Source organism: Odontomachus brunneus, unplaced genomic scaffold (genome assembly GCF_010583005.1).
Source record: "Odontomachus brunneus isolate Ranch 3 - 2012 unplaced genomic scaffold, Obru_v1 Obru_scaffold_015, whole genome shotgun sequence".
Classification (NCBI taxonomy): domain Eukaryota; kingdom Metazoa; phylum Arthropoda; class Insecta; order Hymenoptera; family Formicidae; genus Odontomachus; species Odontomachus brunneus.
In genome coordinates, this window is record NW_022639465.1 from 1,129,061 (window position 1) to 1,156,738 (window position 27,678).

The 27,678-nt window shown below is 40.9% G+C and overlaps 4 protein-coding genes across 6 annotated transcripts in view; 2 read left to right on the forward strand and 2 right to left on the reverse strand.

Annotated features, from left to right (window-relative positions):
- Positions 1–81: 81 nt before the first annotated feature.
- Positions 82–2,132, forward strand: LOC116841332 (60S ribosomal protein L13-like). 2 transcript variants are annotated; one of them, XM_032809127.1, is made up of 4 exons: positions 82–250; positions 633–791; positions 1,407–1,656; positions 1,806–2,132. In XM_032809127.1, the coding sequence occupies exons 2-4, from the start codon at positions 649–651 to the stop codon at positions 2,070–2,072; spliced, it is 660 nt and encodes a 219-aa protein (XP_032665018.1). In that variant the 5' UTR covers positions 82–250; positions 633–648; the 3' UTR covers positions 2,073–2,132. The 2 variants fall into 2 exon arrangements, with proteins under 2 accessions (XP_032665018.1, XP_032665019.1); XM_032809128.1 differs by having other exon boundaries at positions 233–369.
- Positions 2,133–2,750: 618 nt separating this feature from the next.
- Positions 2,751–7,910, reverse strand: LOC116841456 (DNA repair protein complementing XP-G cells homolog). The gene is made up of 9 exons (XM_032809411.1): positions 7,246–7,910; positions 6,993–7,168; positions 6,315–6,755; positions 6,017–6,233; positions 4,513–5,786; positions 4,197–4,295; positions 3,913–4,126; positions 3,550–3,786; positions 2,751–3,468 (listed from the first exon to the last, which is right to left on the reverse strand). Exons 1-9 carry the CDS (start codon positions 7,331–7,333, stop codon positions 2,810–2,812), a joined length of 3,405 nt encoding a protein of 1,134 aa, XP_032665302.1. The 5' UTR covers positions 7,334–7,910; the 3' UTR covers positions 2,751–2,809.
- Positions 7,911–10,743: 2,833 nt separating this feature from the next.
- Positions 10,744–19,860, forward strand: LOC116841459 (suppressor of hairless protein). 2 transcript variants are annotated; one of them, XM_032809416.1, is made up of 3 exons: positions 10,744–10,961; positions 12,750–12,890; positions 16,058–19,860. In XM_032809416.1, exon 3 carries the CDS (start codon positions 16,165–16,167, stop codon positions 17,683–17,685), a length of 1,521 nt encoding a protein of 506 aa, XP_032665307.1. In that variant the 5' UTR covers positions 10,744–10,961; positions 12,750–12,890; positions 16,058–16,164; the 3' UTR covers positions 17,686–19,860. The 2 variants fall into 2 exon arrangements, with proteins under 2 accessions (XP_032665307.1, XP_032665306.1); XM_032809415.1 differs by lacking the exon at positions 10,744–10,961 and adding an exon at positions 10,997–11,629.
- A 719-nt stretch (positions 19,861–20,579) lies between these two features.
- The window catches only part of LOC116841455 (myosin-VIIa), a 36,783-nt gene continuing 29,684 nt past the window's right edge, over positions 20,580–27,678 (reverse strand). The window contains exons 16-27 of the mRNA XM_032809410.1: positions 26,582–27,622; positions 26,196–26,440; positions 25,761–26,121; positions 25,193–25,311; positions 24,379–24,775; positions 23,783–23,965; positions 23,461–23,662; positions 22,802–22,930; positions 22,288–22,384; positions 22,112–22,209; positions 21,867–22,036; positions 20,580–21,777 (exon numbers count right to left, since the gene is read on the reverse strand). Coding sequence (XP_032665301.1) covers positions 21,571–21,777; positions 21,867–22,036; positions 22,112–22,209; positions 22,288–22,384; positions 22,802–22,930; positions 23,461–23,662; positions 23,783–23,965; positions 24,379–24,775; positions 25,193–25,311; positions 25,761–26,121; positions 26,196–26,440; positions 26,582–27,622 — 3,249 coding nt within the window. The 3' untranslated portion in view covers positions 20,580–21,570. The remainder of the gene's footprint in view (positions 21,778–21,866; positions 22,037–22,111; positions 22,210–22,287; positions 22,385–22,801; positions 22,931–23,460; positions 23,663–23,782; positions 23,966–24,378; positions 24,776–25,192; positions 25,312–25,760; positions 26,122–26,195; positions 26,441–26,581; positions 27,623–27,678) is intronic.

Sequence of the window (27,678 nt, forward strand, 5' to 3'; positions counted from 1 at the left end):
GAGTCGACGTTCGATTGTCGTTTCTGCTCAAAAATCGACTGTATGATCTCGATGCTTTAAAATTAGATGGCGCCAGGCGAACCCACTAGAGAGAAGCAAGTACCGCGACACGCGTCGTCACACGAATAGACAGAGTGTCTCTGTGTGCGTAAGTGACGAGAGCAGGAGGGGTGTAAAACGCTAGTGTGCGCTCAAAATCACGTTACTGCTTCTCCACGTTCTTTTCCGCTTGGTCTCGTGCAAGTGAGTGGTGAGTGTTGTGTTAGAAATTCGTATCAGCGTAAATTTTTACTATCGTGTACTTATTAGAAGTGTAACAATAAACAAAAGTTATAAATTATTATATCTTCGATCAATTTGGATCGATATGTATGTGATTTTTGTAATAAAATAATTATTTTTAGCTTATATTTGAATTGCACATCATCAAAGAGGTTAAGATTATATTCTTGACTATAAATGTCAGTATTGTTAACTTCTGAGGAGATGGATCTTATGTCCATACTTACCTTTAATCATGTATAAATAAATTACTATTCTGACAGCAGATTTATAAATTTGTAATAATTCATTATGTAAAATTCAAATGTGCACTCGCTCTGAGCACATTATTGTGTCGTTGATATTTGCAGATATTAACCATCAACCATGGGAAAGCGCAATAATATGATCCCAAATGGTCATTTCCATAAGGATTGGCAACGATTTGTAAAAACCTGGTTTAATCAACCAGCTAGAAAGATACGACGCAAGCAAACTCGTGTTAAAAAAGCAAGAGCCCTTGCTCCTAGGTATGTACATACTTGAAATAGTTTTACTATTTCAAGTATGTACTCTCTTATAGTTGATTTGTTTATTTCAACAGAACTATCTATTGTATATACAAGATGTCAGGTTTGATAATACGCAAGGCATACAAAATCACGTGTGAAGATAGAGCTATAAATGTATTTTACCTTCATATATAATTTTGTATGCTTGTGTCAGAGCCTGTGTATAATTTAAGTTAACCCACATGTGTGGTCATAATGTACATATTTAAAATTGTGCATGTATATATATATATATATATATATATATATATATATATATATATATATATATAAGTAAATATATATATATATATATATTTACTTCAGTTATATAGTCAAGAAGGAAGGCTTGTTTACATATGTATTTTATCCACACTCATTTACTCATACCTCCTTATTCTAATAGCTACGTAAAAGACAAAACTTTTCCTTTTAAATCTTACAACCTATTAAAATCATAATCTTCCAATCACAATATGACAGTATATCACAATTTATTACAATATGTCCTATTCCTATTTCCTTTTATACAACTGTGCATGTGTATTGTACATATAAAATTTCTATATCCCTATTTAGTTAAATATTTTTTAGACCGGTAAATCTTCTGAGACCTGTGGTGCATTGTCCAACATTCCGCTATCACACTAAAGTTCGTGCTGGTAAAGGATTCACATTAGCTGAGCTGAAAGCCAGCGGTTTGAATAAGAGATTTGCCCGAACGATCGGCATCGCGGTGGACCCGCGTCGTCGCAACAAATCCATTGAGTCTTTGCAAACGAATGCACAACGTTTGAAAGAATACAAAGCCAAGCTGATACTCTTCCCGACGAATGAAAAGAAGGTACGATAATACTACTATAAAAAACCTTTTTCAATGCATCTGCGACTATCATACTCAGAATAGTATTCTGATTTTGGGATAACTTAATTTTCTATGAAAGAAAGGTATGTCTTCGTACATGTTGATAAATTATCACTTTAAAATTTTAGCCACAGAAGGGTTGCGCAACTGAGGAAGAGATGAAGTTGGCAACTCAAATGAAAGGAGACCCGATGCCAATACGGCATCAGGCACCTGCTAAAGCGAAAGCACGGTCTGTAACTGAGGACGAAGCTAAGTTCTCAGCATACGTGACCCTCCGGAAAGCAAGAGCAGATGCGAGACTAGTAGGTATTCGTGCGAAACGAGTTAAGGATGCCGCAGATAATCCGGATGACCTAACTAAAGTTGCTAAGGATAAGAAGGTTAAGAAGTAATTTTCATAATTTTCGTTTATGGAAATAAAAAGGGAAAAAATAAACTCTGTAACGGATAAATAGTTGTGTAATTTTTTTCCCCTCGGAGATCATTTCTGCTGGAGCTTCTCATATCCTCATGATACCTAGTTACTATTATTAGTATATTATTTTTATGAGTTGAATACTTTGTACTTTGAAATACTAATTTTTTTCTGCAAAGTTTACGTTGTATTTCTTGGTTTCCAAGATTCATGGAAATATCTGCAGACATCTTTACATGTAGAGATGCTACAAGAAGTAGAATATCTTCATGTGTTTTCTGAGATATCTTTCTCTCTTGGATAAAATAATGCTTTATATTTTCATAATGACAATAAAAACTAGACTTTAATTTTTGATACACATGATTTAATACAAAATCTTTTTTGTATTACAGACAATTTTTGTATTTGCAAACAATTTTGTACAAGTTATCTTATGATATAAAAATATACATTTCTTACAATAGGCTCTATAAACAAGATGTTAGCAGTATGCTCTCATATAGGCATCATACTCGATCAAAATGCAGTAATATATCCATAGTTATCTCTGATTTAGCACATATCCTGAAAAGATAGATTTCCTTCGCGTTTCTGCCATTGTATTTTATTCACAGATTTTATTGTCTGTTGAGGCTAGCAAGTTATCGATAAAAATTTATAGCGAATATTATGTGAAATTTCTATTTTTATTTTAGGTTCAATTATTCAAATCTAATTGCTATCGCTTTCTGACAACTCTGCTTCCTTTTTGACTTTCCTTATTGTACGTTTTACTTTTTTTGTTTTGACTAAGCCTCGTTTCGACCTTCTATATATTTCTATAGCGTGCAATTTATTTTGCAATGCGGATGCTTTGTCTTTCTCTCGTTGTGGTATATATTCTTTCGTATTTCTATCGTGAACAACGGGTGTAGCAGACGTATCAAGAGTATAGTCTGCTTCGATAGGTGCTTCAGACTCGCAAGCTGGTACATCGGGTGTCTTCTCTTTTCTCTTTGGTTTCCGACCGGTATTGCTTTTCTTATTTTTCTTAATTTGCGTCTCGCCATCCGAATCTTTTTCACCTGCATTGCCTTCGCTATTCAACCTATGCAGAGCCTTTTGAACTCTTTTACTTAGATTCGGTTCAATAGACTTTGGAGATATCATCGCTTTGAAATATAAATCTAATATTTTTTGACTTTTTCTTTCCTCCATTCTCCTCAATACCGGTATCATCGTGTCATCGAATTTGCCCTTTGTCCACCCGAATTTCTGTCGAGTGTAATCACAAAGAAGCACCGCGTTCGGTTTGCCCCAGGTAAAAGTTTCCTTTGACTCATCGATCGTGGGAAAAAGATACGCTTGAACGACCGCTTGACTTGGGAAATCTGAAATCGGTCACATTACGCTATTACTTATTCTTTCGTTGTTCGCCCTTATCAGTTGCGTTAGACGTGACCATCGCTCACCTTTGTCCAATTTCACGTTTCGCAATTTATTGCGTAACCCTGTTTTCCCAGGAGCCGCAATCCTTCCCTTTTTTATCCACGAGCAGAAATTATGTAACCCATGCAGTACGTTGTCCCCTTCCGCGGGAAACGCGGCTAATATTTCTAGCGCGGTGACAGGTCCGATGCCAGCCACTCCTGTAGTGTAATCACTGCCAACCAGGAGAGCTAATTGTATCATCTGATTGCGCGTAAGTTCTGTAATAACGATATTATATATATATAAAAGTTTTGTGACATTTGATTTTTAATAATTATATTTATATATGTATATATATAAAATAAACATTTAAAATTAGCATCAATACATCTAATTATACATACTAAAATGATGCTGGATATCACAGGCATGGAATTGCTGTACCCTTTTGCTATTGTTGAAGAAGTTCTTGTACACACATTGACCTCCAAACAACCAAATGTCGGAGTCATCCGTAATTGTGCCGTTGGTTAGTTTAATTTGCTCCAGATACGCGCACTGCGCCTCCGCTTCCATAGGAGCCACTACATAAGGAATTCCAAATAAACGTAACAATTCCTATAAATAAACATAACGTAATACGCTATAGTTCTATAAAAATTGCTCTTTATTGTATCACAATATGTACCTGCGCCTCGATTTGAACTTGCTCAGAAATATTGGTGGCTTGCCTTTCAAATTTGCCAATGTTCCTCGTGAGTTCCTCCTGCTCGTCTTCTAACTGACCCTATAATTAAGAAAAAAATATACGACACACGTGTATATATATATGAGTGTGTGTGAAGAAATAGATGAGTAGTATATACAATATTATATATATATGTGTGTGTGTGTGTGTATGTCAAATAGATGAATGGTAAAACGTAATTATAGCAATGAAAAGTAATGAAAATGAAACACTAAGCTGTGTATAAAAAAAGAAAGAAAAACAAAATTATGTATACCTTTAATTCTACCCAACCTTCCTCATTCGTAGGTAATACTACTGGCTTTTCTTGTACACGTTCATTGGACAAATCAATTTCACTATTCATATTATTTTGATCCATTACTTTGTCAGGATTCTGAGAATCGTGCACTTTACTCTCATCGTTCAATACATTCTCAATTGACTGAGTATTCTCTGGAAATTCGATATTTGTTTTCTTAATGACCGGTTCTTCTTCGGGTATAGTGTTCAGTTTTTTCACATTATTTCTGTCTTCGGGAACTAATACTATTTGATGTTCATCGTTCGTATCGATGGACTTAATCTGTTTCGTGCAATCTGTCGACATAACTTCATTTCGATCTTCCGTTTTTTCAAATATATCAGCAAACATGTCGTTATCCAGTTTTTCGTCGGATTTGATAGTTATTTCAATATTGTCTCTCCTCCCGCTGCTTCGTGAGATATCTACGTCAGGTATCGGGACGTCGTGGATTTCTATGAAATCATCGGAGCCGGAATCCGACGTATCTACTTGCATTACATCATCGGACTTTGCAGCAGAATGCTTCTCAGGTATTATTCCATTATTTGAGTTTGTGGCGTGAGATGCCGCGGTAAATTCCGACGTTTCAACATTATCTTTGAAAGGTTCAACTTCGATAAAATTATCTGACTCCGGACTGGACGGAATCAACTCGATGATTTTCGAATTATCTTTGGCCAAGCATGTGTTTTGCGTGTCCTGCAATTCCACGACTTTCAAACGATCCTCGCAATTTTCGACAACTGATACCGGTTTATTGTCCGTCGAATGTTTACTTTCTGCTAAATCTGAGCGAGTATCCTTCTCGAGCGTTTTCGTATTCTTACTTGTTTCTTTATGACTTTCGTCGTTGTTATGATTAATAAGGTGCATTATTTGATTCTGAGTCAAGCCGCTGTGCTCCAACATGTATGTCAACGCGGGATTCCTCATGTTTTTGCCAAAGTATTTTTTATCCACAGGCTGTGACTCGTTTACGTCATATTCGTTTGTTCCAGACTCCCAGTCGCTGTCAAATGTATATTCATTGACATCTTCTACGATAGGTGGAGGATCATCATAAATTGGTACAACGTCATCATCGGAATCATCATTTAACTCGTATTCATTTATGTTTTCTACGATCGGCGTGGGATTACTTGGGCCGGCAACTGGTTCAATTTCTTCGTTTTTATTCTGCGGCGAATCATTTTTGTCCGTCTCTGCTTCGTTATCAACGGAACTTTTCACTAATGCATTCTTATCTATAAAATAGTACAAAATTATTACATATTGGAGATGTCGACGTCGAGAGAAAAAATATCCTGTCTAAATTTATTTGTCAATATTCTTACATTTGTCTTCTATTTATATTTTTTCTATTCTAATTTTTTATCATATCGAATATTTGATAATTTAGAAAATACCGATAAACATTTTTATTATACACAGTGTATCAGGAAATAATTACTACGACAGAAAGTTTAATACATACCGCTGATGTAGATTAATCTGGTTGTATCATCCGCGGCGATCCGAAACGCTGCGTCTCTGCCACTCGTGTCGACTCCTTGCTCGGTTAACAATTTATTCAACTCCTCCAATGTCAACGTTTTCCCGCCCATTTCCTTCTCGGCGGTTTCCAAAGACTCTTGCACGTATCTGCGTTTTAGCAAACGTTTCATCTGAAAGCCTGAGAACTCCTGTGACTCCTACAACCACATACGATTTTCATGAAATACGATTTACAAATTCGTAGCATATGTACCTTAAGTAAATCTTATCACACATACTTCAGGCATCTCGTGCAAACGGCCCCAGGAATTTTGCTTCCTGGTTTCCCGCAGGTCAGTCAATATGTCATAACGAACGTCCGCGGGCAATGCCTTAAACTCGCTGGTGGTTACATCAACATTGTGTATATTTCCCATCCATTTAGACTGCTTCCGCGGACTCAGCTCCACGGACACATCAGAATCGCACTCCTCGTCGCTGACGTAAGTCTGCAGATCGCTGCTGGTGCTAGGTAGATCGGGCAAGGCGAACATATCTGGCTCCGCGCGTTTAGTTTGCAAATTTATCGTTATTTGCGTCGCTCCATCACTCTGATCCACCTTGGAATCTTTATTGAGAACGGTTTTCACCACGCTATGTTTTATCAAGTTGTTTATCAAATCTGCCTTCATCTTCTGCGCCTTACTCGTGGCAATAGATTTCTGCTTCCTGCGTGAGGCCTGTGAAACACAAAAGAATGAGGAGGCTCTTTTCTCACTACCTGGTTCCCACGCTGAGCTAATTATGTACGAACAATATTATAATCAAGATAGAGGAACAGTTTCGCCTGTGTATAAATGCATGGAGCGTTTGAAGCTGCATGATGCCACACCGTGTCTGTCTTGCATCAAATATGCAAGTTAGAAAAAAGTTATTGACTGCTTGTTACTTGAGAGGTATGCATTGATCATCCTTACAATTGTATTCTTCTTAAGCATCGGCACACCGCCATCAAAGACAAAGACAGGTTTGACCCTGTAGTACAAGAGTTTGCAGATCCTGGTGAACAATCCAAGTAGATGAGCATTGGGCTTGGGAGTGCCGTGTTGTGTCTGATATCCTTGCAACACCTGGTATATCCATATCGATATGTCTGCAAAGATTTATGTTACGCATTGTGCATGGAGTGCTAACAAATGAGGATCAATTATAGCGATTATCGTTACTCACCAATCGCGAGGACCTTGCCCTCGAGGCTCTCCAACACCACCGGTTTCCCGGACGCGTCCAACAGTCTCCACAAGCCGTATACTCCCATTGTTTAAGAGGAGATCTGACTATCAAAGGAAATTCACAGTGTCACACCGAAAAGTCGACTCTAATGACTCCGAAATGAATACATTCGTTGAACATGCTCCGTGATTAATTTACAAATACGGCGTGCACCTTCGCATTTTCATGTAACCTAAAAATATGCGATCTCTCGACAAATCGTGGCCGTGTGCGCGCGCCATCGCTGCAGGATACGATTGACATCGTGACACTCGAAAGTATAAGAAATCACTATACGCGTTAGTCGCAAAATTATCGCGATCACACTCGTTCGAAATTGTATTTATGCACACTTCGACATTGGACTCTCGCTCTCAGCTGACGAACGAAGTGAACATTATACGCGCACACACATACACACACATACACACACACATATTTGCGGCAAGTCACACGCGATCAGTTGCGTCTCTCGGACAAATGTATTTGTGCCTGCGCGTCTAAACGTAACACGATGCGACGATGAAAATTAAATTGGACGGACTTGCGGAGACCGCTGCGCAAACATCGTGCGGTCGCATTCAACTCCACGTCTTGATCCGAAAAGAAACCGCCGAACGCGTGTGTCGAATTCGCGGGTACGCATCTCGGAAGTGTTTATCGATATTCGAAATTATCGAATATTCGATATTATTTGAATTTCGATATAAGAATTTCGAATGATAAAAATACGAATAGGAGATCAAATGAATACTTTTAAACAGATTTGGATAATGATTAGTTACTTAAAAGTTGATAATTAATTACTTAAAAGTTGATAACTTTTTACTAAGTTTAGTCAATTTTCACTACTTGAACTAATTATTTTAAAATGCATTAACTCTAGTTTATTAACTTTATATACATATATATATATAGTTTATTAACTTTTTATTATATATGTTGAAATAATCCATCAATATTTAAATCATTACGAGCTGCTAACAATGTAGAATAAGAAAAATTTAAAAAGATAATGGTAAGATTTTTTATCTCTGAGTGTTAAAGTTCTTTTCTTGAATGAAATCCTATGCATAAAACATTCGATAATACTTAGCTTTTTTGTAAAAAAACTATCTTTTTATTAATAATTTGCAAATTTATATAACCTTTGATTAGAAATTTAATTATACAAAAATATATATATTGTTTTGAATAATTAATTTTTAACTTTAATAAGTTAATTTAATGATAACTTAATTTTTAATTGAGTTAGTTTTCGTTTATGTGATTTTTAATATTTAAACCTTACTTTTAAACTAGTAAATATTTTATACAAAAAGTGTATATTTTAGAATAAGAACATTATTATATAATTCACCAATTAGAGTATACAGAAATAAATATGCAATAATACTTATCAGTAATCCAATTAACCAATCACAGTCCAATATTCTTAGACGTAACGTTTTTTTCAAAATTGACAAATATATTTAAACATGAAATTTCTCTTCGACATCGGCGCGAACCAATTGGAAAGAAAATGTAAAATAGAACAAATAGATATAATGATACAAACATGTAGGAAAATGTTTTCATACGTGCGCATAAAGTCATTTAAATTATTTTATATAAGTGGAATTATTTAAATTGTGAAAAATGTTACCAAAAAATTCTCGCACAGTTGATTCTGTTCGATATGAGGCTGGTAGAGCGAGAAGAGCGAGCGCTAATTATGTGCGACGCCGCGCATAGTTTCGAACGCAGCCGGGGCCAATTATGTGTCGTTGTTCCGCGTCTTATTCATTCCGCGGGGCAACGCGATAATAATTAGGGCTCGCGCAACAATTATAATAGCAGATTGTATCGGGATCACGCTCGCAGAGCGGCCTCGCGCCGACGTATCTTCGCGCCCCCGCTGTAAAAAGGACGAGCGTGGGAATCACGATCCGGACTTCGGTAAAAACTTCGTTTGCGGTCGACGCGTTCGTATGACTATGACGCCGGCGACTTTCGACGTGTCGAATCACAGCGCGAGACCGGGAATGGGAACGCCGACAACGAAAAAGGAGCCGAAAAAGCCGTGACATGTGTGACAAGAGTCGCGTGTTTATGCGGCGTCTTTTGGATAGCGCGAATTCGCGATGAATTCGCGAGATGAAAGTGAATAATTTTGCAGTACTTGGAGACAATCATGAATCTCTTTCTTCAATATAAACTTCCAGATAGCACAGAGAATTCCAAAAGAATTCAGTCTATGTCATCAATTCTGAGTTCATTTTTAGGTGCAAAAAGAATGTTCACTGAACTGAACTCTGAAGAATTTTTCTTGCATCTGAAAATGAACTCAGAATTGGTGACATACGACTAAATTTTTTTTTTTATTTTTTTAATTCTCTGTGTTATCTGGATTGTTAAAGGTGAATATTTTCATGTATTTTCAAGTTAGATTTCTCACTTTGCACGATTGCTAGGGGAAAAGATTTATGATCGACTCCCAGAGTATCAATCATAAATCTTTTCACATGAACTCAATTTTACTTATCAAATATGTAATTTTTTCCTTGGTATAAAATCGCGAAAAGTGGATAATTCTGCAATACTTGGAGGCGATCATGAATCTCTTCCTCCGATATAAACTGGTGAAAGGTGAACATTATCATATATTTTCATGTTAGGATTTTCACTTTTTACGAATTCACGTTAGGAGAAAAGATTCATGATCGATCTCTAGGATCATGCCGATGATAGAGGCATCCTGAGAATAAAGATAACGTGCGAAATCGTCATCGAAAAGACCGACCTCTCGAGGCTCGATCGCTGCGCGACAAAGGTCGCGGAGTCTCAGAGGAAGGTGGATATTTTCGAAATGTCCCGACGCCGGGACGTTTTGACTCGCGTCGCGCGACCAACGACGACGACGATAACGACGACGATCTCTCGGCGTCCTCACGCACGTACGCACGCACGTCCCCGGGTATTATTACGCAGCATCGGGCTGCACCTCTCGCACACGCGACGAGGCCCTGTGCGGATACGCGCGACGTTACATATATGTGTGTCCACCATATAGATCACACGCGTACCCACCACACATAACTGCACCCAACACGTGCAGACGCACACAAGCTCGCGCGCGACATTCATAGATGCGGCATATATATCGTATCGTCATCACCGCAGAAGTGGAGTGAGGTAGAGGCCACCCACTCTTTCCCACAGCAGGTTTTTCCCACGCCCCCCAGGGTAACCCCAACATCCTTTTGCGGCAGCAATTCCACGGCCCGTGGGGGCGCCGCGGGGGCAGGGGGAGGGGGAGCAAGGCTGGGGGGCGAGGGCGCACGTCAGGTGGGGAGGGACAGAGAAAGAAGGAGAGAGAAACAGGAATGGAGAGAGAGAGAGAGGGATAGAGAGAACTAGAGGCGCTCGGGTCGACCGGGCCATTGTACAACGACAAAACAATAGAATCTGCAGCGCCAGTGACGTACCGTTCACGCGCGGGCGCCGTGCTGTCGCGGAAAGTATCGCGGGGAATTATAAAAAAAGAGTGTCATCGCGATTAGAAGAAGAGGAAAGGAGAGAGAGAGAGATATATATATACATATAGGGAGAGAGTGTGTGTGTGTACGATCTACTTCTTGAACGATACAACCTCGAAAGTGCATCGACGTGTCGGGACATATCGTTTGCCGTTGGTTAGTACTTGATGGCGATTAATTGAGTTATTTTCATATCTATATCTCGCGGAGCGGTTCAGGGAGCGATATGCGGCCTCTCTCTCGATCGGGATTGTTCGAGTGTAACGATCACTGGATCGAACTGGATCGTAAAGATAAAGAAATTTACCTTTGGTGCAAGGCGAGAGCAAGCCGACTCGTGTCGAAAGCGTTGTCCCGAGGTTCATCTTAGCGAACGAGTAGGCGCCGGTTTGGCACGATTGACGTGCACGTCGAAACTTCGTGACGGCGATTTTCGGACTGATCGACTTTCGCGCCGGATTTTCGTTCATTGATGCGAACATCGGCGCGCATCATCTGATGCGGTAACGCGTTCTCGCCGCCGCGGCTATTTGTTTTGAATATTTCGGAGGAGCGCGAGCCTATGAACTAGCGCGACGCCCCCCACCCTTTTCTGAGTGCATTCTCTCTCTCTCTCGCTCTTTCTCTCGTTCTATAGTGCAGCCACTTACGCGGCGGTAATAACTCTACGTCGGTCGCCGGGACTCGCTCTGAACTTAGTTGCCCGTCGACCGCGCGTTAGAAGCGATCGTTGTGCGCATTCGCGACGTTGTGTGAGCCGCGCTCGTCGCCGTGTGATTAGCGCCGCGACATTCTCTCGCGTACGCGTCTCAGGCACGTCTCGGGTACGTTTTCTCGATCGACATTCTCGAACAACATTACGAGTACAGTCGTTTGCATTCAGGTTGCGTCACTGTTTTTGGACAAGTTTGTGCGACACACAGGCCTGTTCTTAGCTGAACCAGTGCTGCACGGGGACTTTGTTCCCTCTTTTTTCTCCAATGTATACTTTAGATTATATTCTTGTTTCACTCTAAACACAAACGGTGCAATCTATTTCATTTATACCTCAGCTAAAAAGGACAGATTTAATATTTACAATTCTCTCTCTCTCTCTCTTCCCTTCTCTTTAAACTGCCCGAAGGGATTAACTTTGGAAAAAAGAGATCACATATGGATTTTGTCCATGATTGTATGATCGACCACGATCATATGATCGTATATAATCATATATAATTATATATGCGCACATTGAAAAGTATGCCGTTATGAAAATATAATTGAAGTAAATGCTTATGTTTGTGGTAACTCATAATGACGTTTAATTGAGTTAAATTATGTTTTCCTTTTTTCATTCAACAGTACTTATCTTATATACGGACATCTATAATTAGACATGGTCATATATAAAATTACATATATGGACAAAATTCACATATAATTATATATGAATTTTTTTTCTCGGGAATCTCTTTATCTTCCCCTTTCTCCCTTTTTCTTCCTTTATCTGTCTCTTTCTCTCTCTCTGCTTATAAATTACTTTCGTACACTTCGTATTGAAAACTGACAGTTCTCTGAATGCTCAAGTTAGCGCGCAGAGGTTCGTTAACTTCGTAAACATGCGTTCGTAAACATGCCCGAGGAGAAGTGTCGCGAATTTTGTGCAAACGACCGTACGTCGACTGTACTTCGTGCGGCATAGGCCGCGAGGAAAAGCGCGTTCGCTGGCTACGTGAGAAAATTCCTCGTCGGGACACCGCAGAGAGAGAGAGAGAGAGCGCGCGAGGAGTCGGGAACGTAGGCGCGCGCGAACCGCAGCGAATCGGATTCAAAGTGCGCGCGCGTGCGCGCGCAGTCTCACGCGACTCCACCGGCGCCGCGGTTGCCGCCGCGTTTCGCTCGCCGGCGTTGGCAGGACTGTTCGGAAAATTGGGAAAGTGAACAGGTGTTTTTTGAATGGATTAGGGGGAGTAGGCGACGAGGACGCGGAAGGATCCGCGGACGGTGAACGATTGCCGGGACTTCCCGGCTGCTCCGGATGATCGATAGCTCGGAGGATGCACGCGGGCACGCGGCTGAACTCGGCGCCTCGGCGACGATGAGGAGGTAAGTGCGTTCAACCCTTCGTAACGTAACGTAACCTGTACCTCCTGTTGGTGTTCGGTGTGCGTAACCTCCTCGCTCGCGCCGGGAAGTAAATAAACAAATGCACTCGGCCTGCTCGCACGCACCGCTTCGACCGCGTCTCCTCGCGCTACAAATCGATTATTTCGCACGACGCTTTGGCCGCGCCGAGCGAATGCACTTTGTGCGCTTCTCACGAACGCAGCATACCCCTCGCCTTGTCTAATATCTCATCATTGTTGACGCGAAAGTGCCGTCCAAGAGATGCTTTCGAGCTGCTCTCGCTTCGTCCATCTCTTTTCGATTTCTAACTTTGCCAACTAAACTTCTGCCACTGCACGCAATCGTTGACAGGAAGCCGACAGGGCAGTGTTTGTCATTGTTGATCTGGCTATTATTTATCACGCGTCATTTATGATTTGATAAATATATAAGGTCTGTTCTCTTCATTTGGGCTAGTACTACATTGGAGTTTCATTCTTGTTCCCTTTAATGCTATGTTACATAGCTTTACTGCTTCACAAACAGCAGCAAAGGTGCAAGCTAGTTCAACTGAAAGGAACCTATGTCTGATAAATTAGAATGACAATGTTGTAGCATCTGAGCGAGCTCAGCGTTTGTATGGCAGTGCTAGTTGTATACTTTGCATTTGTACATTTTCTTGTGTATCATCAGAATCAGTTAGTCATGTGCTTTTCTTGCTGAATAATGTGTAAACTCATATTTCTATTTCTGGAGTATTCAGATAGTAATTAAGTCATTTGGTCAGTAATTAAGTACACTAGGTTCTAGTTTCAAAAAGAATTCTGTGATTTGGAATAACCTGATTTGATATTAAAACCACCAAAATAATGATTTATTTCTATCAGAATGGTTAGAATGATACGGTTTGAAGAATATATCTAATGCAAAGGGGGAAATTGTTTATTTGCCTTCTTTTAATGTTATTCAAGTTCAGTTAAAAATATCAAATGCATTGTTATAAGTTTGGGCAATTTTGCTAAAAAATGACAAATCATCTTATCATTTTGATCGCTTTGATTTTTCCAGTGTTAAAACTACCTTAATTGAAGAATATTTTCCTTTACTTAATATGATGGATAGAAAATGATAGAGAATGCTGACTATTCTTTTCATTAGTGATTTTGCATCCCCTTTCTCAGAACATATTTAAGAAATCTCATAAATAAATAAATTGCATATTATAGATTATTATATCTTTTGTAAATATATATTATTAAGATATAGGATAATAAGTTAATAAGATAATATAAGAATATGATAATAAAAAAATATATATTTATACAAAAGATATGATAAATTATAATATTTATGATGTATTTATAATTTATTTATAAGTAAATTTTATAAGTAAATTTTATAAGTAAATTTCTTATATAAATATATTTTGAAAAGTGAGATGCAAAATCATGATTGGAAAGAAAAGTCAATATTTTCTACAATTTTCTATCCATTATTTTAAGCAGTGTTAAATCATGTATCGTATTACTTATTTCTATTCTCTTTTAGCACAGATATTGCTCTATTATCTTTCTAACACACATTTATTATTTCCTATTTAACATTTTTGCACATTATGTACATTAACATAAATTAAATCCTTTGTGGCATTAAGTCATGTGCATTTGAATTTTAATGCCATGTATATTACAAGGCCAAATGGTTGTTGGTGTTTCAGCTCAAAATCATTATCGCCAGTATAAAAGAAATTTCATTTTTATTTGTTCGAGTGGTTTTTTATGAAATTCCATTTCGAAGATAAAACGATAGCGTAAAGAGGAATTACGATATTTTCGCGAGGTAGGCAATTAATGCAGAAAATGATAAAACTTGCATTCACGCACATATTCCACGCATTAACATGGATTTCGTGCAATTAATGCGATGTTTGTATAACGCACTCGGAAAGTCGCGCTATTGATCATTATTACAATATGCGTTTTCCCCTGTATAAATATAAAATCTACGTGTACGGCCATAATGGGCCCAGGAGTGCTTTAATTCATGCAGGAAAAATGAGCCCAGCTCGGTTCTCACGCTGTGCGTGTGTGTATGCGAACGTTTCCTCTTTCCTGTGCTAAGACCAGCAATTCTTGGTAGCTCATTTGAAGAAAGATATCTCGAGTTAATTACGTCCCGCATCCTGCAAAAAGCAAAAATCTTTCTCACGCTAAAGCTTTAAATGAGCAGACATTTGTATGCAGTTTGGTACGCTTTAATCACAAACGAGTAACGGTATTGTCACTATTGCTTATTACCGCGACTACATTTTGTTACATTTTTTAAACCGTGATAACACGCTATTCTGAGCTGTACGCCTTGCACTTGACTTTTATCCACTCGATGTGTACAGCTCATAAAAAACTTTTTATCAGTTGGTCAATATTGTGCGTACACATAGAAAAACACACATTCATAGCCCATCCAAGCTTGTTCCCATGTTACTTTTTTTCAAGTATTTCATGAGTTTGTATATCTGTAAATGAATCATAAGTTTATCACAAGCGTATCAAATTTATTTAAAAGACATTCTGAATCCTAATAAGTTTAATATTTCAATCAATAATTGAAACAAAAATTTGCGTTGCTTATTACACAAAGTCGAGTCTTTCTCGATAGTTTTATAATGTTCTTGTAAAGAGAATAAATTCTTCTTTTGAATATACATGTGATAATATGTTTTTATAAAATTTATGATTCGTATATTCTGAAACTGTATGAGTATATTTTAGTGAGTATATTTTAAGACTAAAGAGTATTAAGATTGTAAACATTTTAATGAATATATTGTGTTGTCAAGAAAATATTCTTTGTTGAAGATAACTACTTAAAAGAAGAAAAATAAACTGATTAATCATTTTTCTTAGCACTAGAATGATATTTTCCCGTGTCTATTATTAATCACACGATTTCAACTGATGATTGTATTTGATTTGTGTTTAATTCTCCTCCAATTTTTCGCTCGGCCCATTGCATGCTACTGTCGCACTATTCTCATGGGATGCCGGTAATTATACTTTTCTCTTTCATCAGCTTATATCATATTAGTCATCTAAATTTTTCTCGATGATTATAGAATCCGGATGGCACTCTTTTCACACGATTAATCACTTTTGTATTCATTGTAGGTAGAAAATCGGAAGGCATTGGACGCGCTTGGAAAATGAAGATATAACGGCGCCGCAGTGGCAGCCTAATCTTCCTCTTACCGCGAACCGAATTCGGACACTTAAATATGCCACACCAGTTCGGTCTGCCCACGATGGCGCATGGCATGCAATCACCGCCCTCGCCGACCTCGGTCATGTCGGTCTACCCGCGATTCGGCTCCGGCATCTACAGGCCCGATCATCAGGATCAACGGCTGACGCGCGAAGCGATGGAGCGTTATCTGCGCGATCGCAGCGACATGGTGATCGTGATCCTGCACGCCAAAGTCGCGCAGAAGTCGTACGGCAATGAGAAGCGTTTCTTCTGCCCGCCGCCGTGTATCTACCTGTTCGGCGATGGCTGGAGGATGCGTCAGGAGCAGATGCTGCGCGAGGGCGAGACCGACCAGACTTCCCAACTGTGCGCCTTCATCGGCATCGGTAACTCCGACCAGGACATGCAGCAGTTGGATCTCAACAATGGCAAGCAATACTGCGCGGCGAAGACTCTCTACATCTCCGACTCCGACAAGCGGAAGCACTTCATGCTTTCCGTGAAAATGTTCTACGGCAGTGGCCACGACATCGGCGTGTTTCACAGCAAGCGGATCAAGGTGATCTCGAAACCGTCCAAGAAGAAACAGTCTTTGAAAAACGCCGACCTGTGTATCGCCAGCGGCACGAAGGTAGCGCTGTTCAATCGGTTGCGTTCGCAGACTGTGAGCACGCGCTATCTCCACGTGGAGAACGGCAATTTTCACGCGAGCTCGACGCAATGGGGCGCGTTCACCATTCACCTCCTCGACGACAACGAGAGCGAGTCGGAGGAGTTTCAGGTGCGCGACGGATACGTGCACTACGGCAGCACCGTGAAGCTCGTGTGCTCCGTCACGGGAATGGCGTTGCCGCGGCTGGTGATCCGCAAGGTCGACAAACAAATGGCCAGCTTGGAGGCGGACGATCCCGTCTCTCAGCTGCACAAATGCGCCTTCTACATGAAGGACACGGACCACATGTACCTGTGTCTGTCGCAGGAGCGCATAATACAGTTCCAGGCTACGCCCTGCCCGAAGGAGGCCAACAAGGAGATGATCAACGACGGCGCCTGTTGGACGATCATCAGCACCGACAAGGCGGAATACCAGTTCTTCGAGGGCATGGGACCGGTGCGTTCACCGGTGACGCCGGTGCCGCTTGTCCACAGCCTGCACCTCAACGGCGGTGGCGACGTGGCGATGCTCGAGCTCACAGGCGACAACTTCACGCCGAATCTGCAGGTGTGGTTCGGCGACGTGGAGGCCGAGACTATGTACAGGTGCCAAGAGAGCATGCTCTGCGTCGTGCCCGACATCTCGCTGTTTCGCGGCGAGTGGTTGTGGGTGCGCCAGCCGACCCAGGTGCCGGTCTCCTTGGTGCGCAACGACGGCATCATCTACGCGACCGGCCTCACCTTCACGTACACGCCCGAGCCGGGGCCGCGCCCGCACTGTCCGCCCGCCGACGAGATCATGCGTGCGCCGCGTGCCATGCACAATCAAGCGAGTATACCGCCTGCGATCGCAGACGTGCCGTGGAATACCCATCAGCCGCCGCAGTCGGGTCTCTGATGTCTTCTAGATAATCATAACGCGAACCAAAGTCTACGTTGTAGTGATACGGACGATATAATAACACCAACGTTGTGTCGTCCCGATCCGGACGATGACCAGGACGACAACGACGACGACGACGACGACAACGACGATGACGATGACGGCGGTGGTGGCGGCGGCGGCGGCAGTGAGAGTGACGGCGATTGCTCATACTTTGTCACGAAGGACTTGTTGCTCGAAATCGACGCTAACGCGGCGCGAAACTTAGACAATACGAAGACGTAGCGTTTCGCCTAACTCGCGCCCGAAAGCGCGACACGTCGTGTTGCGCGCTTCAAAGTGCGCGCACGCGCTAACGCTAAATCGTAAGCTAGACACGTAAGTTGTTGATACGGAGATTTACAGAGATAATAATTTATATAGCGATCGTGGGTTGTAACGGCTTAATGCGAACTATGTATAGACGATTGATGTATACACGGAATTTGACGATAGAGTTTTCGAGAAAAGTGAACGGGAAGTCATCACCGGTTGGCTCGGATCATATCACGGGAGATCGGTTCTGACAATTTAACCGCGACAATACACGCGCGTGTACACATTTTTTTTGAAATTATATTGTCGCATCTCGTAGTATTTTAAGGAGGATCAAAAACAACATAAACTGTCATGAACGAGTGTAGTTAGTAGAGACGAGCGTGCGTACAGTTGATGTAATTGCAAACGGGAGTAACACACAGTCTTAGCCTACACACTTGCATATCGGTCATCGGACGATGGTTGTACTTTTAACACTAATATCCGTCACGAGAAAAATCTCCACGCTCGGAACTCGGTACAGCGGTTCTCGAAATAGCGTCCACCTTGTCGTCACTTCGACTGGAGAGAATCGTCATGCAAATTTCTAATTTTCCTTTTTTTGGAGGATGGAAGAGAGGGAAGCACACCGATAGGGGTTCTGCGAGAATTCCTTGTCCCTTCAAGTACAAAAATCGCCTGGTGAAAGCGAGGGAGAGGGAACAGAATTGCACGGACAGAAGAGACTACCGGGGAAACTGTACCGAAGTACGAGCTCGTGGCGATCTTGTGTGAAAGGCTCATCGTGTACATAGGAGGAAGAGGAGGAGGGCAGAGGACGGGGCGGAGTACGCAGTGTATTTTTGAAACCGTGCGCGACGTGCTCGACATTTGGTACATTTGTAAATTCGTACACGCGCGCCGCGACACGTCGACGGACTCTTCATTATTTATTAGGAGATGCATGGGACGATGCATACCGATGCTTCGAGCGAGTGCATGCGTGCCGGTGCGAATTGGTGCTGATTATGCAGACGGCCAGACGCTTATAAGTCAGTAGAATTCGTGTACATTTCTCCAATTTCTCCCCTTCTTATTTTATATATACAATTATATCAAAGACAGAGACGATGACATATCGTCCGTGTGACAATTTAGAGAGAAATACGGATTTTCTTTTGATATAATACATGTACGTGTTATTTTGTGTATATATTATACATATTTAAATATATATATATATACACATATGTGTATATACATTATATATACATATAATATGTATACATATATGCGTATAATATATATACATATATATACATCAACGTGTATACAACATTTATGATTACGATTTTACGTATTCTCCTTCTCGGCGACTGTTGCGTTACGAGTCTTCTTTTGAAGTGCTTTACATGAAATTAATTCTCACTTGGTCACTCATCATGGGCAGGTAACACGTATTAACGTAACGCTAGTGAAACATATAGGAAACGAATCTAGACGATTGTAACGATTGTATTTTCTCCCAATCTTTCTTGGAAATCCAGAAATTATCGTGAGACGTTCGCGCGGACGGCCATTTTCGAAATTATACCACACACACGAGGACATGCATTATTTGAGTTTTAAAAAACAAATGACTTTGGAATCCGCTTCGTACAGTCCGGAGTGTTCTTAGAATTTCTCTGTGACTCGGACACACTAAAAATTTATATATATATATATATACATATATATATAGATGCATATATATGTATATATATATACACACAACACACACATATACATATACGTATGCTTTATTGTAGTTACACCGAACGTACAATGACGATGCATATAGATATGAATTTTTATGCCTCTATATGATTTAGAATAAACTGAAAGTTTATATTACATGATCTTTATTGCCACCACGTTTCCCGATCGATCTCCCAATCCCCAAACGACGTGAGAATTCTCGCACGCGTAATGTGACGATTATAACGAGCGACCGCGCACGTTCTCTTCGACAAGTAGGGAGGTACAAGTTACGATATATTTTATAAATATCAACATTTAGTTCACAGCGACTTTTTGTGAAAAGAGACAAAACGTGTTCCACGTTCCTTGTTATAAAATTATAAATACATTACAAAGTTATAAACATTCAATAAACGTTTCAGTAACTTTTCAGTTCTCCTGAAAAGGCTTATTATTAGTGCTCAACACATCTGCGAAGTAACGCATCGATAGCTTCGTAACAAGGAACGCAAAGCACGTTCTTCATATTTATTTTCTAAAAAAGTCACTTGACTCATCTGTGAATTAGCGCATTAGTATATACTTTTCAATTTTTTAAAAATAAATTTTAAAACATAGATGAGAGAGTAAGTGATTATAAAATTATATTTGCAAATTTCTGTCCTTTTAAATGAATCCATCGCTCTTAGCCATTAGCGTTTACAGTTCGACCCTTTTCCTTCCTCCTTACGAGAGATAATCGAACACCGTCATCTTCTCCAAGAGGAAGTGAGATAAGATCGCCTTGGGAATGTCTTCGCGAGGTGATCTCGGAAAAGAGGGGAATGCTGGTATACATACCATGGGAATTTACCCACGATTAACGCTCGTACTTTGCGCGTGAAGAACGTGGTCGTCTTTATTCACAATTATAAAAGCGATTTCATAGTAATTACATTCTTACACGAGCCGTTTATTTCGAAACTATTACTATATTAGTAAGTACAGTAGGGCGAAATATTGAGAGAGAGAGAGAGAGAGAGAGAATTTTCTTTTCTAATAGATACACACCGTTATGTCTTGCGTACCCGTATTTGTCGCGTGAATTTTCGGCCGGTCCTCGAAAGGAATTACACTTATATACGCCGCTTACGAAACAAGCGGCTCACATTTCACTGGACGGATAAAATTCTGACCGTTTGTCACTCTGCGCAGATCTGTCATCATTCGCAGATCCCGTTACAACGAATTATTTCACATCATGCTCGCGTAAAAATTATGCGTAGCTGCTGCTAATCATGCCCGTGTTACGTTAACGTACAAGAGAGAGAGAGAGAAAGAGAGAGGGAGGGAGAAAAAAAAGAGAGAAAGTTCTAAACGTAAGTAGATCATGTACAAATCGTTTGGCTAATAACTTGTGTACATATAAATTGCTGTTCCCCTTATATCGATTATCAATGAACCATAAATTAACAGGTAGATATGAAAGTGATAGAAAGTGGACGTTTTCTCCTATGTTTTACGGTATATAAATTATAGCGTTGAAAAATCTTTCTATAAACGCACCTCCGCGTAGAATTTACGCGTTGTGTATAATATAAAAAATGAACAGAATGTGTGATATATATGAAGTACATGAAATATAACGTTGAAACAATTTCTCCCGTGACAGTCAGAATCTAACGAGAGACGCGATATTGCGCGCGGACATACGATTTGGGGATGTGATATATACGAAATAATTCTTATTAAATTAACTTATACAAGCGCGTGCGCTTGTAGAGAAGCAACATGAGAAGAGAATCATTGAGCACACGCTTAACGTTAGCACCTCGTAGTGGAATGTTTACTCGCGGCGGATTATCTCGAAGTCGTCGTTCCTGTTCATTTGATTCGTATCGTGCGTTGCTTATTCATATTCGTGAGCATCAGCGAAATGTAGGAGGTCAGGAGGTCGTCCATCTTGTAACCCAACGAGGTTTCGCAAAGGAGCTTCGAGCCGCGCACGAGATTTCCTATTGTCATGTGGAAGTAGGTGTTGCCGGACGACCAGTTGGAGATTCTCGTGAAGGGATGTGTGATCAGTATGTCCTGAAAAACGATTGTCAGTTGGCAGCCAATTTTGACCGGTTAAAATAAATAGTGTCGTGATCTTCAAGTATGAGCCCTCTTCGTCTCACCTTCGACTGAGGATGTATAAGGCTCACGCCGTGTTTGTTGATGGCGATCAGCAATAGCTCGGGATAATTCGGTTCTGTGCTTTGTTTCACCTCGAAAAATGCGGAGCCGAATGTCGGCCATCGGTACACGATCTTCAGGAATGTAATTTTCGCGTCTTCCGGACTCATGCCTGGAACAAAGGAAGAGAATAATCTTAATCTCTTCTTGTCGTATAGACTCCTCGTTGAATTCTCTTCGCACTTACCAGCATCTTGATTGTAGGAGGCGATTATGGATCTCTTCCAATCATTGGCGCTCTGTATCTTGATCAGGTCGCCCGGTATGAGTTCTCTCAGCATTTGTCTGCAATTGAAAATAGTCAACGTTTGATTTTGCAAAAATCTCGAGCTACAATATGTTGCACGTGGAAAATACACTCACGGGATCGCTTGTAATTCCTGTTTGCTCTCGCCGAATCGTACCCTGTACACCAAAGCTGCAAGTCTCGACGCTTCCTCTTTCGTGCACTTGTGATAGCCTGCACATTCGGCAAAGTAGTAGTGCGAAGGTCAATTCATAACTCTATGCAATATGTTGTACACTCAAACGCATGGATATTGATACCATTTATTAGATCGATAGTTATTAAAAATTTCCCACCGATTGCACTCGTTTCTAGCTACGCGTTTTTCATAACTATTGATCAATTTAGCAAGTGGAAATGTGTCCAATTTGACAGCTTGACGTTTCGTATATGTTTATAAAAAGATTTACTCGCCTCCATGTGACGCGTAATCAGTAGAAAAAGAGTAAAAGTTTTAAAAGAGAAGTAAGCAAGTACAATTAATTTTGTAAAGATACATAATTACAATTATAATGTGTTACATGAATTGACTTTTATTATACAAAACGACATATGAAACGTACCATGCTGAGATTAAATATCGCCACTCACCTCTTAGTAACTTAGGAAGTTCTTGATGGAAGTGGAAGATCAAGTCGGCGTTTCTGTCTTTGCCGGGAACTGTGTTTGTCCAGAGTTTCTTCATGAAGAAGACTTGATACGTGAATTGCGGCGATACTCCTAAATTGATGTGAAATCGTTTAATTAATTACATTGAAACTTGCGCTAGTAAAACCGATATTTATAATTATCACTTGGAACTTGTGACAAACAGATCTGTATCAATAGTCGTTTACTTGAAACTATTCTCATGTGAGATGTTGAATGCAAAGTTAGATTTCAATTTTTGAAGTTGAATTACACGATATATATGACGTTACATTTGCAATCACACAACTGAAGAACTTACATGTAACTCTAAGGCCCATATTAATAATTGTTACTTGAATTTATATCACGTGAGATGCCCAGATCTTAATTTAGAGTTAGATTTGAGTTTTTTATTTGAATCGTATAATATATGCGACATTACATTTGTAATCGTGATTCAGCTGAAAAATTCATATTTAATTTGTTATAAATATGATCTTACACATATTATAAGATTTTCTCACTGAAAAATTCAAATCTAATTCAAATCTAAATATTTTACATGAGACGAGTTTCAACAAACGTTAATATACGGACTTAAAAGTCGCTAAAACACGTACCGTCTCGCGAAGGTCTCGCCTTTCTGATCCAGTCAGTCAGGTGACGCACGAAATCGAAGAAAAAATCGCCCTCCGGCACGGAAATGACTTTATCGGCAATCTTGACGAACAAACTAAAGCCTTCGGCGGACCGCAAATTAAGTCTCTGCGCGATGTTCTGGCAGAAGTCTTTCGCTCTAGTAGACGAGTCAACTTCGAATGCCTACAAATGAGATTTATCATTATTATTATGATGTAACTTGTCGAATAGAATAGCAATGATTGCCGAGAGAAATGGCGGTAACAATATATGGTGCTTTATAAAATAAGTATGAACCGATACCTCGTCCGTGTCATCCGGGAAGTAAACCTTGTGAAATATTTGCGTGGTTTTGTGCTGAATGGCTTCCACTTCCACTTGATGCGGCGGGTACTTACGTTGACCGTTACGCAAAGTTTTCTGCAGTCTTTGTAGAGAATCTTGCGAGATAGGATGACGTCTTGTACGTAGGAACAACGTTAATTCCTGAAATGGAAGGTAGAGTAGTCAGAGGCGTAAGCTCTAAATCTCTTTCATGAAATTCCACTCGTCAGGTAGAGTGACAGCCAAATTACTCGAAAAACTTTTTATGCGCTCGCATAAAATAAATTCTTCCCCTCTGAATCATATTTTTGTATTCAAAATTAAAGAGTGAGTCTGACGTATTTCATCACTACTGAAATAAATTCACTCATATGGGTGAAGAATAGTAAAATTATAAACAAAAACACTGCTTTCTACACAGTTATATAAAAAGGTACAAAGTGATCTGTAGGAAGAGGTTCTCAAATAAGTCGTATACGCGAGATTTCACTTCAAAATATTACATCTCTCGATTTTCAATCGTAAATCGGCAGAATAGTGCTGATAAAATCCATCAGTAAGTGTCTCGAGCATACCTTCAAGAGGCTCTGACTGCAAGTGAACAATCCGGTGGCGAGCCACATCAGCTCCCATCCTCGTTCTTCGCTCAGTCTATTACGGTTGTCGGTGAGTTGCTTCATAATCTGACAATAGATCTCGTCTCGTAAAATCTCGTTCTTCAACGGCCCGTCGAAAATCAAATCTGTATACTCGTTGCCGATGCGCGGTCGTTTCGTCGGCAGGTCACCCATGTACTTCAGAATGGCGTTGAAGGCGAAGCACGCTTCCTCCGCTAACTCCTCCTTGGACACGAGTTTCTTCAGCAGGGGTTGTTTGATCGGCTCTCGCGAATGATGCCAGAGCTCGTCCGTGTGGCCACGTCGCGCGGACGTCAGGGTCAACGTCTTGGACATCGTTCTCTTCGGTGGTGTTCTGGAATGAACGCAATTGTATTCGTCACGCCACAGTTTTCTCATTTTATCGGTTATCTTATAAGAATGATGCGCGTATTTGTGAATGCACATATGTGGTCTGTTCTTTTCAGCTGCACTGCTGAACTGCTGCAACAAAGTTAAAGTGAGTTTGCTGCTGTTAAAGTGAGACAAGTATATCTTTTCTCACTCTAACTTATTGCACTAATTCAACAGTGCAGCTGAAAAGAACAGACCAATGATGATATTAACTTCAAAATTCCCGAAGGAGTAAAATTGAAAAATTAGTTGGGAAACCGGAGAAACTGAGGAGTATCGTCTCTATTTGGCTCCATTCTTTAAAGTTATCTTAAAAGTGCACACTTATTCGTGGAATGACTAATAGAATCTAAGATGCAATATGTCGTTCTTTACTTACCGAAAATGATCGATCGCGTACTCCAGAAGAGTGTGAGGCTTATCACGAGAATCTACGCCGTTCAGTTGCTGAGGATAGAGTCTACGACTGTTCTCCGTGCCTTCTATGCTAAATAGCGCCTGAAAATAATTGAGAAAGTATATTATATTAGAATCATCTTCCTAAAATAATCTCTCATAAATCTTACAAAATATTTTTGCGAAAGAATATAATATTAATGAATACTAAAATAAATTAAAACCTTTTCAATATGTTCCAATAGAATAAAATTCAAAATATTTCAGCGAAATAAAACATTCAAGAACTATTTCAAATTTGACATATCAGAATACAATATTCTTAGGATATTTCTAAATGTTCTTTATGGGTGATCTGGACGAATTATTACTTGAATTAATACCACTTTTACCAATTCATCCAGGATAAATTTTTCTCATTGGGTTATAACTGAAAGCTCCGGTTTTTATTTCTTCGAATAGGAACGAAGGAGACATTTCTTCTCCTCGATTAGATTTCTCAAAATTTACGGAGTCGTTCAAATTCCTTCTCGCACAAGTGATCAACTTACTAGTATATCATTGGGTGGCTTCGTCAAGGAAGGCAACACATAGACAGTCTCTGCTGGGAAATCGCCCTTCTCTCCAGTTCTTTCGCAGGTGCCGACGCACCATCCCGAGTTGAGCACTGTCTCTCCAGTGCTCTCGTCCTCGAGGACGATGAGATCGCCTTTTTGAAACGTCAGGAATGAGGAGCCCTCGCCCGGCGCCTTGTAGTCTTGCAGAGCTATGACGAACTTGCTGCGCTTCTTCAGCCCCTCCAGGAAGTACACTACCAGGTCGCGAATGTCCTCCGCGTTCGGGCTCTGGAATGTGAACTCTTCTCCCCGCACCGTTGACAAACTGAATGTTTGCGTAAACATCTTGTTCGTTCTGAAAGCACAGTGTGAATGTTTGAGTTATAATTTCCTCTCTTTCGTCACGGGAGTTCGTCTTTCTCTACGTACTTTTGACTAGATACGGTGGTAATCTCGGGGAAGGATAACTCCAGGAGCACCTGCTCTTGGTCGTCGACGACGTACACTCCGGTCCAGTTGACGGCGATGATAACGTCGTTCTTGGGCAGGTTCGGGCCGGAATTTCTGTAAGCCTCGTAGAAACGCGAGAACAACAAAGGCCACTTGAACTTCGCGTAGCCAACTATGTCCTCTTTGACGCGCAACGCCGGCACCTTCTCTTTTAAGTAGTAACTCTGCGAACAGAACACATCAAGAACGATGAACGTATCGTATCGCATTGAGAAACAAAAGTTCCAATTAAAATCAAAACATAGACTTATATAAGATAAAAGATATTAATACAAAATTACACCGAGCCTGCTTTCGTTTCTTACCTTCTTGTATGCCTGCAGAACGAGGTGTCCCCATCGATCGATCGCCTTGTCGATGCCGGTCAGACAATAGTCCGGTATGTAATTTGGCAGTAGCGTGTATAGTCGGTCGACGTTCATGTCGTTGTGATACTCGATGTAATATTGCTGAGCCGCGATCATCGCCAGGTCCTCCTCCTTATCGCAACGATACTCGCCGAATTTCACTCCGCGTACCACCTGTTGGTAGATCAGGTTTGTGGCCACTTGGTCCTCGGTCGGCTCATGCCAAGGCGCGAAGATCTCCTTGCGGAAGAACAGTCGCCACGGTGCGTTCCGCTCCTGCGCGCCCTGCTCCTTGGCGTACTGCTCGCACTGCGAGATCGCGTCCATCACGTGATCGCCGCCGCTGCCCAGGGACGACACTTTGTCGAACAGGGCGATGTACAGGGAAAAGCCGAACTGGTCTCTCAGGGAGATCTTGTCGGACAGCTGATTGCACAGCTCTCGCGCCGTGGTGGCCGAGTCGGCCAGCAGAGTCTTCGTGTTCCCGTCCATAAAGGTGATCGGCAGCATGATCGGCTTCTTCGACTTGGTCGCCTGGAGCTCCAGCCAGCTCGGCGGCTGATTGCGGGTGCCGTTGTTGAAGGTCCTCTTCAGTCTGTCCTCGCAATAAGGCGCGTAACCGGGCGGTCCTTCTCTGATAAACGCTCGCAGGTAGTTGACGAACTTCTCGGAAGGTGCGAAACAGCCGACGCAGAGAGACAGCAAGATCCAACCTCGCGCGTGCGAGGACTTCGACGGATTGTTGGTCAGTTGTTTACAGATCTGGCAATATATCTCGTCCCGCAACTCGGCGCGCAGTATACCGTGGCCGATGATGAAGTGCAGCTTCTCCAGGTTCGACGTAGGTCGGGACTCCAGCCAGGATTGGTAGCTGTCGGCGGTGTACTCATCTTCTTGCAGCCTCCTTCGTACATCCTCGCCTAGCTTGTTCTTTCGCTTCAGGGTGAGCGACACTAGCTTGTGTCTGATAGAACGTGGCTTTTGTTTGAGGAATGTTTCCTGCAAAGGATATGGAGTCTAAAGTAAATATTCTTCTCGTTTAATAGGATGTAACA

What these genes read in the sequence shown, in the direction of transcription:
- LOC116841332 (XM_032809127.1), top strand. Translation starts at nt 649, where the DNA reads ATGGGAAAGCGCAATAATATGATCCCAAATGGTCATTTCCATAAGGAT. An exon ending in GCAAGAGCCCTTGCTCCTAG is followed by an intron (nt 792 to 1,406) that starts GTATGTACATAC and finishes AATATTTTTTAG; the next exon opens with ACCGGTAAATCTTCTGAGAC. An exon ending in TCCCGACGAATGAAAAGAAG is followed by an intron (nt 1,657 to 1,805) that starts GTACGATAATAC and finishes TTAAAATTTTAG; the next exon opens with CCACAGAAGGGTTGCGCAAC.
- LOC116841456 (XM_032809411.1), bottom strand. Translation starts at nt 7,333, where the DNA reads ATGGGAGTATACGGCTTGTGGAGACTGTTGGACGCGTCCGGGAAACCG. An exon ending in GTTTGCACGAGATGCCTGAA is followed by an intron (nt 6,234 to 6,314) that starts GTATGTGTGATA and finishes ATGTGGTTGTAG; the next exon opens with GAGTCACAGGAGTTCTCAGG. An exon ending in TGATATCCAGCATCATTTTA is followed by an intron (nt 3,787 to 3,912) that starts GTATGTATAATT and finishes TCGTTATTACAG; the next exon opens with AACTTACGCGCAATCAGATG.
- LOC116841459 (XM_032809416.1), top strand. Translation starts at nt 16,165, where the DNA reads ATGCCACACCAGTTCGGTCTGCCCACGATGGCGCATGGCATGCAATCA.